We start from the raw sequence: 12,433 nt of genomic DNA, 5'->3' as shown, positions 1-12,433 counted from the left end.
AACATGTTATTTCCTCCCTACTCTGTTCACATGAAAGAAGGTTGTTCCGGGTTAAAAATGAAGTTAGCGCATGCGCTGGTTCAAAGGTGAGCCCACTGGTAAAAAGGTTTTCAAATAACTGGGAGAACATCGATTAGCCTTTTCTATAACACAAGCGCAATTCAGCTGAAGATACTGCACAGGCTACATATATCTCCTAATCACAGACATACTTTTAACAGTTCCTTTTCCCCATTTTGTCTTAAATGTAAGACTGAAGTTGGTACTCTGACTCGCTGTTTATGGTCATGCCATTTGATACAGGGTTACTGGTGTAAAATACTTCGAGAAATGCAAAAGATTTTGAGTTTGGATCTAGATTTAAAGATTCACGGACGAGAATCCATAAAACACATTATTACACGTTTTGATGTCCACATATTCTTTTAATTACAGCGGCTATAGCATTTCTGTCCTAAAGAAATGGCCAAATATTAAAGATTAAGTGGACATTTGAATTAAATGATGCTTGGTCAATATTAAACAAGTATTAGATCGCGCAGTAGTGTGTAAAAACAATCATCAGGCCGTTGGCGCCCTCTGTAGGCCTGTGTTGTAATGTGTAATGTACATTAGCTCTATTGTTTATAAAACATTATGTATTTTAACAGTTTTGTTCAATAAAACCATATGATTTCTTGCTTTTGATACTTTACTTGAACTAATTATTATTGCCTCATTGCTATTATATATGTATTTTAAGTAATTTTAAAGGCTATTGTTCACTTACATCTATTTTTATTACCTCAAAAAATATATTGTAATTATAGGGCCCTATGAAATTAGTTTTATTTCCAAATTCAGTATTTTTTCCATTTTCATTTTTCTATATTCTGTTTTAATGGTTAAATTAAAATGTATTAATCGAAAAACCTGTCTAATTAATTGAGATTTACAGTTTTATCTTTACCAAATTCTGTTTTCCATTATTTTCTGGATTCCATTTTAATGGTTCCATAAAATAAAAAAAATCAAAAGTATCTCCAATTAATTGATTTTATTTAAAAAAATAAATAAAATCATTTTTTTCAGAAATACTGCACATTTAAATTTTTCTCCTAAATGAATTCTGGTAAATAACATTTCTGGTAAATACTCCTTTAAGAAGCGTTTTTTTATTATAATTTTATTAGTAGACTAGAACACATGGATATGTTGCCATTCTTACACTATAATACTGAACTTTGATTTAAGTGATTTGGACTATGAGATGGACACTTGCTGCTTGCACTCTATGTTGCACTTTTGCTTTCAAAAAAGGATTTCATAGAAATTTGGATTTCATTTGGTTTAATAAGAATATTTTATTAAACCATTTTAAGTAAAATTGTTGATTTTTTGTGTGGGAAATTAATCGTTTAGATTAATCGATAAATTATTCGATAGATTAATCGAAATAAAAATAGTCGTTGGTGGCAGATCCTGGAAAATATGTGTTGTAGTCCAAACAAGTCGTTCGTTGTAGTTTTTGAAAAGTGATTTCTGTTAAATAAAATATCTCCTTTTGAAGTGGACTTTGAGCTTTGTAACTTTGCAGATCTTTTTTATGCTCAAACAGCAACATTACAGACTAACTAAAGTTGAAAAAGCATAATAGGACCCCTTTAAATGTCATGGGTGTCTTTTATGTAAATGTGCTCCGGAGCTGTTAGTTATGTGATGCTTTAGTTAGTTTGTGACACTGTCACTGAACTAAATTGATCTGAATAATGACACTATAGTCTTCTGTAGAGCTGCTTTACAGCTTAAATGGAATTAGTTTCATAATTGATGAGTTTTGCAACATTCGCACTGTTATTTTCCTGTTTATCACTGAATCTGCTTTGAATCTGTGTTGTATAAAGCACTATATGAATATATTTGATGTGTTTTTTGTGTAGAGAGTGTTTGCAGTGCTGATCAGGCGGTTACGACCGCTGCTCCGACTCAATCACCCAGAACCACTGTTGCCCCGTCACCCATCCCACTGCCCGCACCGGAGCGTGGAAACTACACCATAACCGACGGCAATGGCACTGCCTGTCTGTTGGCACTCATGGGGCTGCAGCTCAACATTACGCACCACTCAAAGTCTCTGAACAAGGTGACAAATGCTCACGGTCACTTCCTGCTGATGTTATGTGTTTGACCGCCACTGATGTTTGATCTGATCCTCCACAGACCGTCAGTAAAGTCATGAACCTGCAGCCCAACAGAACCACAGCCTCGGGGTCATGTGGGGTCCCCAGGGCCACGCTGATGCTGTCTGAGGATCTCACCAACCTTACCTTCACCTTCACACTGGTGTGTGTGTGTGTGCTTTCTGTGTCTGAATGTCTTGTAATCAAAATATGATGATAATCGGGATGTTTTGTGTGTTGCTGCAGAACCTGACCACACAGAAGTTTTTTCTGAGTGCTGTGAAAGTCTCTGCCTTCTGGCCTGACATGACAGGTACGTGTTCAGTTCACTAGTCTGTAGGATTATTAGAACAATCATTTAAATCTATTAAATTAATATATGATCCAGCAACAGGATGTCCACCGATCCTTAAAAAGCATTCAAATGTCTTAAATTCACTTTTCAAAATTTAAAGGGGTAGTTCACCCAAAAATGAAAAATACCAACCAGTTGATGGTAACTTCCATAGAAAATATCAAATTAAACAGTGCATCATTTTGTAGTGTATAATACTGCATTTTAGATTATTTATTTTAGTGTAAAGATGGTGATGGATGACATCAGGGGCACAGAACATCATTCCAGAAGAGAGGTGGACAGACATGTCAAAAAAATATATATTTTAAAAAATATGATTAAGGTAAGCAACATTATACGGCCATGATGTTTCCCCTAACAAATTAGTGCAAAAAAAAAAAATCAATGCATGTGTGACCTGCATATAGGCTTGGTTAGAAATATTGGTCTGCATGCACACAGTACATGCATCCTATGCTGATAATAAAATTTGTAAAAAATTGTCATGTACTAGTACCCTAGCATTTATGCAAAAACCAAAGTATACTTTGGGTTTTAGCTTGTTAACTGAAGGCTAATTGAAAGCACAAAAAATGGTAAATGTTTCATCAAGATTTTTGTTCATGTAATTTAAGATATTATCATGTCAGTTTCATGATTAAGACTAAATACACTGCAAAATGATTTCTATCAGTTCTAACCAGGTCCCAAATAGAGTTTCTATAAAGTTATTTCAGTCAATGGAATATACGGTGGCCGAGAGAGCTCAATGTGCTGCAACTTAAGAAAACACATGCAAATAGAAAAAGCACCAGCAAATTAAGAACACAAACTTCATCAGTTTGACAACACATGTGCTGCAAATACTCAAAATGCAGAAAGGTGCTGCAAACACTCACAGCACAATGAAATACAGAAACGTGCTGCAAATACTCACAGCACAATCAAATATAAAAGCACGCTGCAAATACTCGCAACACAACCAAATATAGAAGCGCGCTGCAAATACTCACAGCACAATCAAATACAGAAACGTGCTGCAAATACTCGCAACACAACCAAATACAGAAGCATGCTGCATATACATTGCAATCAACACGATTGCAATGTGACACTGATTTTATACAATAGTATTTCAATAAACTAGAAGTTAAAATTAAGTGACTTAGATTTTAGACAAAATAATGACCGTTTTTGCTCAATTTCGCTGACGAAAATAGTTCAGATCAAAGCCACAGCAGAACTGTTGTGTGTCTCCGAGCAACACACAGCGTGTTTCGTCTTGAGGCATGTGAAATGTTTTTGTTATATAGTTAGATATGGCACTGTACATGCTACTTGTTGACAATAAAGCATTATTAAAAAAAACACCAAAAAAACAGCGCGTTTCATTATTGAATGAATCCTTGAATGAATTGAGTGAGTCAGTGATTCAATGGCCCATTCATAAGGACAGTCACTTGCCTCCTTTCTGAATGAATCGGTTGAATGAACAAATGACTCGCTCGTTAAAACGGACATTTGCCGCCACCTACTGGTGGTTTAGTCATATTTAAAAGTATCATTGCATTTTTTTTTTTTTGTGTGTGTTTAAAAAAATAGTGTAAAAATGTGCAGTGTAAATGCATTTATGGCACCTCAGCTTCATCAAAATGTCTGTGTAAATGCATCTAATGCCACTTCAGACGCAGCTTCTGTTTCCTCAGCAGTGGAAAGATAGAGTTTAATACTAATTTCATTTGAATGGTAACAACTCTACAGTTTCTTATTATTCTAACTGAATTAATTGAAACAAAGTAAGAATTTGATGTGAAAGATGACATTTATTAAGGTTAGGGGGGAAAATGACCATTTATAAACAGTGGGAAATTACATCTGTTTTGTTACATACAGCAACTCATTTTAAGTTAACTATTTCTTCCTCTTTCCAGTCACAGAGCACTTTATTTTGAGAGTTGTTTAAGTGAGAGAAAATCTGTAACTTATATGTAAATAATTTTACATTGAAATTTGCATAGATTTTTGTTTGTATATGCTGTCACTTATAGTTCTTAGAAAGAAAATCGGTATCGGCAGGTCACACTTCCAAAAAATCGGAATCGGCTAAGAAAATTGCAATCGGTGCATCTCTACTTCTTACCCAACAGTCAAAGTGGCATTACGTCACGAAAGTGTGGACTCGGAGGAAGATCGCGAGGGATTAGGGTGCGATTTGGGAAAGGGCTATAAGTTATTACTTCTATGAGTCTATTTTGAAATTTCTGTGTGAGTGCCCTCCGGCTTCGAGGATGAATAGACTGGATGAGAGTCTTAAGCACTCCATAATGTTCACGTCGCCTCATTTTGAATACGAATAAAACATCAGGTCATACATAGACTTCTTGTCTCTATGAATTTGAATCTAGATTTATTTCCACTGGCCCTTGAGAAACTCTGCGTGAACACACTTACCCGAAAAAACTAATTTGCTTTTTATTAATAGTGGAAACCACTTGCCCTGCATATTCTACACCCATGGTTGACATTTATTCATACTGATTTACAAAAAACTGAATCACCCAGCTGAGCCATCTGAGGTTAAAAAGCTGAATCATAATGATAGGGGTTTAATATAACGCTCTGATTAATCATTAAATATACATTTTTACCTTTGTTTTGCTACAGATTATTTTTTGCATTAAAAAAAGTCTTCTCATTCAATTTTTTATATATTTCATGTTCTTAAAGTAATATTTATAAAATGATTTGAACATTGATCCATGACTGGTTTGTGAATCCTCCATCCACCTTCGTTTTAACATAGGAGCAGTGCATCAAACACAGAACTTAAGCACTCCATAATGTTCACGTCGCCTCATTTTGAATACGAATAAAACATCAGGTCATACATAGACTTCTTGTCTCTATGAATTTGAATCTAGATTTATTTCCACTGGCCCTTGAGAAACTCTGCGTGAACACACTTACCCGAAAAAACTAATTTGCTTTTTATTAATAGTGGAAACCACTTGCCCTGCATATTCTACACCCATGGTTGACATTTATTCATACTGATTTACAAAAAACTGAATCACCCAGCTGAGCCATCTGAGGTTAAAAAGCTGAATCATAATGATAGGGGTTTAATATAACGCTCTGATTAATCATTAAATATACATTTTTACCTTTGTTTTGCTACAGATTATTTTTTGCATTAAAAAAAGTCTTGTCTCATTCAATTTTTTATATATTTCATGTTCTTAAAGTAATATTTATAAAATGATTTGAACATATTGATCCATGACTGGTTTGTGAATCCTCCATCCACCTTCGTTTTAACATAGGAGCAGTGCATCAAACACAGAATGATTGTTTTTCTGTGTGATTGATTGTTTTCCTCTCACGTGACTGATGTCAGTAATAAAGATCTTATTGATCAAATGGTTCATGTTGTGATTGTGTGATTACTGTAGATTGGTTTGTGGAGGGAAACGGCTCTCTGAACTTCCTGCAGTGCAGCGTGGGCCGCTCGTACATGTGCAGTGCGGAGCAAATGCTTGCTGTGGTGCCCACCTTCTCCATCAACACCTTCAGACTGCAACTGCAGCCTTTCAACGTCACTGCAAACCGCTTTGCTGCAGGTACTGACCAGCGGTCATGTGATCAGATGTTCAGTTGGTCTGTTTCATGTTCAGTGTCACTGTCAGTCAGTCATTCCGTCTGATTCCTGAAGGGTGAGACACTGACGCTCTCACAACATTGATCTGTTTGTTTGAGTGACATGTCTACTTCTGACTCAACCAATCGTGCGAGTTTGGGGCGGGATATATGACTGACTGACCAATAACAGACAAGTGTTTGAAACATTCATTAATGTTGCAATTCAGCGTGTAACAGAAATCAAATTCAATTCAAATAGAATGACATCACTAACCAATCCGGGTTTCTGCAGGTTATTACTAAGTATTTAAAAGTCTTAATTTGTTTTAGATGTGAAGTCCTCTAAGTACTGTAGCAAAATTCTTCATTGTAATTTGAAGAGGTCTTAAATTTGGAGACGGAAAAAGAGTTGCCATGATATACAGTTATGATTATTAAACTTCTAAAGGCCATGATTCAGTTAAATAGTTGTGAGTGCTGCACATTTCAAAGTCGATTGCAGCGCTGTTGCACATTGAACAGGATTGCAGTTTTAGAGCAGTTCACAATCAGTGAATGCTGCACATTTTTATAATTGCTTATGATGTACCTTTGATGAATTGACAATGTTTGTTATGGTTTTGTATTATTTTATTAAATCTTGTAGATGGTTTTAAGATGCATATTTTATGTCTCTTATCTGTTTAAATGAACAGCTGAAGCAGTAGTGTAGACTGTTTAATGGAAGTGTAGACATTTTAAAATAAGAGTTCTGGTGTATTTCGGGCTTATTGATAATTAAAAGTCCCTCATTATGCATTCAATCTTTTTTTTTTTCCTTGCCTATTATTGGTGTTTTGGTTACATAGTAAACAGTATCTGACATTTAAATCAAGGTAAACTCTTGTATTTTCTCTCTGAATCATCGCCCCATCACAGGAAGAAAGACTAAGAACATTAACACATTCAGTTTGTAGATTTTATTAGTTATTAGCACAGTAGACTTTTTATTGCCTTTCTTTAAACGCATCAGAAAAATCCAGTATTGACTGACCTCTGCTTCATGGGTATTGATATATGAAAACATAAACCAATTTCAATATACATAGCCTATGTAAATTCTGAAGTATTTAAACTTGCACTTCCTCTGTTTTGCAGTCTAATGCGAGCTACAGCTCGTATATTAAGTAAATAAATTTGAGATACCGGATTTATTTTAAAATTGTGAGTTTCTTCTGTACAGGCATGCGGTATTTATTTTATTTTTTCAATTTGATTTTAAAAACTCTGTGTATGTGCAGCGGAGGAGTGTCGTGTGGATCAAGAGAACATGCTCATCCCTATCATCGTGGGAGCAGCTCTGGCCGGTCTGGTGCTGATCGTCCTCATCGCGTATCTGATCGGCAGGAAGAGGACACACGCCGGATACCAGACCATCTGATTGTCTTCATCATCATTCTCCTTCTGCACTGTGATCAACTGCAGCTAGACGCACTGGAGTGAGAGTGAGTGTTTGCTGTGAGGTCAGCTGCAGCGGTCACTTGTATGTGTGTGTATCTGTGCTGCAAGGTCAGCTGCTGTGGTCATAGGTGTGTGTGTGTGTGTGTGTGTGTGTGTGTGTACGTTTGCTGTGAGGTCAGCTGGAGCGGTCACTTGTGAGTGTGTGTTTCTGTGCTGTGAGGTCAGAGGTCAGCTGCAGCAGCATTAGTGTGTGTTTGGTCTGGACTATAGTGTCGATAAGTTCAAAGCTGTTATGAATGAATGAATGTGTTTGTGTGAATGATGATTGCTTGAGTTCAGACATTCAGCACAAACTGGACAAACCAGTTACTCTAACAAACCTTCACTCATGGACATCCTCAAGTCCTCAAAAATAATTTTTTTTATTTTATTATAATGTCCTTTTATTGTTCTTTTTGTTCTAAACATGCTAAATTATTTATGTGAGTGTGTGTTTCTGTGCTGTGAGGTCAGAGGTCAGCTGCAGCAGCATTAGTGTGTGTTTGGTCTGGACTATAGTGTCGATAAGTTCAAAGCTGTTATGAATGAATGAATGTGTTTGTGTGAATGATGATTGCTTGAGTTCAGACATTCAGCACAAACTGGACAAACCAGTTACTCTAACAAACCTTCACTCATGGACATCCTCAAGTCCTCAAAAATAATTTTTTTAATTTTATTATAATGTCCTTTTATTGTTCTTTTTGTTCTAAACATGCTAAATTATTTCTTTTAGTGTTTGTAGTCATTTTAATTGGCTTTAAGTAAAATTAATAGAAGTTTATGACCTTAGCTTATTTTCATAAGTGTGTGTGTGTGTGTGTTTGGGTTTCAGGTGCCCTACATTATAAGAATTTAAATTATAACAATTAAAATATGATTAGCTCAGTATAAAAACCATTACAGTGTGTGTGATGCTGGCATTAAATGACACCTGATATAAATAATAGATGTTTGTTCTTGTTTCTCGGAACACGAAACCTGAAAAGAGCCGCTGGTGAATTACCCATGATCCTTCACACAGGCACACACGATCAGCAGGTGTAAGGGGCCATTCACACAGAAAGCACTTGTGCTGAAAAGCACGAGGCGCTGCAGTGGAGTGGGAAAATATGCAAGGCCTTTTAAAAGTTGAGCACTGCAATTTTAGAACTGTGTTTCATGTATGAGACGCTGAAAAAAAAATGGTCAAACGCGTCCATCTAGCACAGTGGTTCTCAACCCGAGAGCCCTCAAGATAACTAAGAAATCAAGATAAGAAAAAATGCGATTGCTGAACTGAATACAATGCAAGCTAGTTTAAAAGTGTCCCAGGCTGTGACATTAACAACTTTCAAAATTTCATGGCTCCTTGCCAAACACGGCAAATCATTCAGTGATGGGGAACTAATTAGAAACTGTTTTCTGGAATCACAATGTCTTTTTGATGATCTGAGCAACAAGAGTGAGATACTCCGCAGGATAAAAAGTTTACAGCTCAGTAATTAGTTACACGTCGAATTTCAGAAATGTCTGAGAACTTGACGGAACAACTAAAAACTATGCTAGCCACTGCTTCAGCACTCATTTTGGCTGCGGATGAATCAACAGATATCAGAGACATTGCTCAGCTTTGTATTTGGGTGAGATGTGAATTCAAGCACTTTTGAGACTACGGAAGATTTATTGGCATTGAAATCGCTACACTTGTTTGCATTTCCCTGTATTGTGCACCAGCAAGCACTATGCAGTAAGTTAGGTGATGGATACCTCATGAAGATCATGGACACTGTGGTCAAGGTGGTCAACTTCATTCGAGCAAGCCCTCTAATGCATCGCCGTTTTGTTGCATTATTGGAGAAATTGGACTGTGCCTATGGCGACCTCGTTCTGCACAGTGAAGTGAGATGGCTAAGTTGGGGGAAAGTCTTAAATCGCTTTCTGGCTGTACTCCCCAAGATAGTTCACTTTCTTGATGACATTGGCAAGGGAGATAGATTTCCTGTCTTGAGAGACAATGAGTGGGGGAAAAATCTTGCTTTTCTTGCAGACATCACAGTTCACCTAAACGAGCTGAATCTGCAACTTCAAGGTGACTGAAAACACGTTGATGACCTGTTGGGCTGTGTTGAGAGTTTCAAAATGAAGCTAGGACTGTACACTGCACAACTCAAAGATGGGGATTTAACTCATTACCCACTGCTGAATGACGTGAGTGAGGGTGTATTGGACGTACAACAGAGAGAAAGATTTGTTGCAACTGTCAATCAAATGCAAGAAGAATTCATCTCGCGTTTTGCAGATTTTGAGAAACTTAAATTTGCTGGACATTTCATTAGAGAGCCATTCACTTTCCCTGTGGAAAAAAAATCAAGGACTTGACTGCAACTTTCGGTTCCTCCGCCACTCACTTGAAGATGAATTAATGGATGTTCAGGCAAAAGGAAACACCCATACTGCACAGCAATCATCCCCAATTGCAGAAATGTGACGAAACATCCCTGGAGAGATTTTTTTTATTAAAATATCCAAAAACCACTAGAACAGTGTTATATATTTTGCTGACTTGTGTACTTACATTATCCCAAATGTTTCGAAGAATGTTTAAATCCAGAGAAATAAGCAATTGTAACTAGTGACATGGACCGTGTCCATTGTGTCATTGTGTCACCTGCCAATGACGTCATAGCCCCTCGATTTCCGGTTTTGTTTTGTAGAAAACATGGAAACACCAAAGACGCTTTAATATGTTGTGCGTTTTATTAGACCGGTGACGACCGCACAGAGTAGCATTATAACAGAACTTTCAAATGTATCTAGTATGATAAAACAGCGCTGCTTTTTTTCCCACATATGCATGACCGGAAGGAGTGGAAGCGGTCGACTGTGGCATAATAAAAGCTCCGCTGCTTTTGAGCCGTGTGTCACGCTCGTTCAGCAGCCTTGTTTCGCTTCGACGGCTTTCAGCCTCACCCTGCTTCATTCTACTACGTTAATAAATCATTAGCTCATCCATGAACATGATTTCGGCCCGAGTCCCGTCGGATTGCATCGGCTGTGGGGATGAAGATGACGGCTGCATCCGAAAACTTAGGCAGCTGACTTGTTGCCTCGCTGCCCTATCAGGCAATGACTTGCAGGCAGCGTTTGCGCACAAAGGCACCTCACGAAACTGATTTCGGACAGACTTCTGAGGCAGCGTAACGGTTTAATGATCTACAGCAAAATATAGAGCGCTTTGGTGATAACTAAGTGAATATTTAATTACTGCAATAGTAATTTCTCGCTAGAAATGACATCAAAAGTGGAAAACCTTGATCAAAAATGTACATTTACACACAAACTGACCACCGACCGCAACTTTTAGACGCCATCTTTATTTTTTTAGCTTAACTGTCACAGAATGGAACGCACAGGATTGTGGGATATCAAAGGCAGCGAAGTATACATCTATGCTGTTTTCAAAAATCGGCCAGATGAAGGCATCTCAGGAGACAGGAACTGAAGCAAACATTGAATTTGGACGTGCCTTAATGCCTTCCTACCTTGGAATGCGTCCTCCGAAGGCAGCATTTTTCAGTTTTCGGATGCAGCCAACAACTCCCATGATTCCACACTCAGTCACAGCGTCATCAAACTACGCCTTTGTCTATTTGTTCATTTTGAATACGTGCCCTCTAGCGGCGAAAATTAAATCTCGTGCCTTTAAGTTCAAAAGTGCTTTCCATATTTGGATCAACATACATTTGTGAACACACATTTTCTGCAAGGTCTCTCGCATCAAGTCACGCTTCCGTGTGCATCTACAGATTGCAACTAAGTCGCAACTCCATTGTGCTGTTTCTCCTTTCAAGCCAAAGTTCACCACACCTGTCAGCTCCCGACAACATCAGGTGTCCCATTAATGGCGAGTAGAATAATTTATTTATATTGATAAATATAATCATTTAGATAGCAGATATTATAAATATTTTGATAATGCAATAATATAACTCTGGTTGGTTTGTATTGGTGACATAAATGATATGCGGCCCGTGAGACTTGCACTTGGACCACAGTGCGGCCCAGTGGGGAAAAAAGGTTGAGAACCACTGATGTAGCACAAAACAATGGAAAGGCAGCGCAGTGGAATGAAAACATGTTCTGTGTGAATCAGCCCTGAAAATAACTTGCATGACTGATAATGATGATGAAGGTTTAATTTGTTGCTTGAGTGAAAAGGGAAATCGTGATGGTCTGGATGAATAATGAACGCAATCAGTCTTTGTGTCCAAGTCTGAAAACTGTTAAATTTAAAGTGTGTGTCGGTGACATCTTCTTCCTGACAAGATTATGATGATGAAGCACACCGATCATGTTTCATGGGTTTGAGTTTCCTGGAGTTTCTTTATCCTGGTGATTTGATTGGTCACAAGACTCCAGCGGCGTTTGCTTCCGTCACTGACACTCACTAATCAGGTTCGCTGGTTTTTGTTATTTTTGTTGTGAATGTTTGGTTAATTTTATGCATCAGGTTTTGAGGTTAATAAATAATAAATGACTTGCACTCGTCAAGTGTTTTATTATTGACTGTGTGATGAAAACAACAGCTGAATGCGTCAATCATCATGAGTAGCTCCCATCAGTCCGGATCATTTCAAAGACATGAAAATATACGCAAATATTGTTGCTAGTAAATAAAAAGACTAAAGCTCCAAAATAACTACAGATTTACAGATTATTTTAGTATTATTTATATACTATAATAATATCTAATATTTTAAGTTAATTGTTAACTTTGACTTTAATTGTATTTTTATTTTCAATTGTGTGTTTTGTCGTTTTTAAGTTTGTTTATATT

General features: G+C 37.2%; 1 protein-coding gene across 1 annotated transcript in view; it reads left to right on the top strand.

Moving 5' to 3' along the window:
• The window catches only part of lamp1a (lysosomal associated membrane protein 1a), a 13,958-nt gene extending 5,918 nt beyond the window's left edge, over positions 1-8,040 (top strand). The window contains exons 2-6 of the mRNA XM_016258389.1: positions 1,920-2,122; positions 2,200-2,322; positions 2,406-2,472; positions 5,949-6,116; positions 7,416-8,040. Coding sequence (XP_016113875.1) covers positions 1,920-2,122; positions 2,200-2,322; positions 2,406-2,472; positions 5,949-6,116; positions 7,416-7,555 — 701 coding nt within the window. The 3' untranslated portion in view covers positions 7,556-8,040. The remainder of the gene's footprint in view (positions 1-1,919; positions 2,123-2,199; positions 2,323-2,405; positions 2,473-5,948; positions 6,117-7,415) is intronic.
• Positions 8,041-12,433: the final 4,393 nt, after the last annotated feature.

This window comes from Sinocyclocheilus grahami, unplaced genomic scaffold (assembly GCF_001515645.1).
Source record: "Sinocyclocheilus grahami isolate Dianchi unplaced genomic scaffold, SAMN03320097.WGS_v1.1 scaffold1678.1, whole genome shotgun sequence".
Lineage (NCBI taxonomy): Eukaryota > Metazoa > Chordata > Actinopteri > Cypriniformes > Cyprinidae > Sinocyclocheilus > Sinocyclocheilus grahami.
Note: the sequence above shows the minus strand (reverse complement) of the source record. Positions and strands in the feature narration are given on the sequence as shown.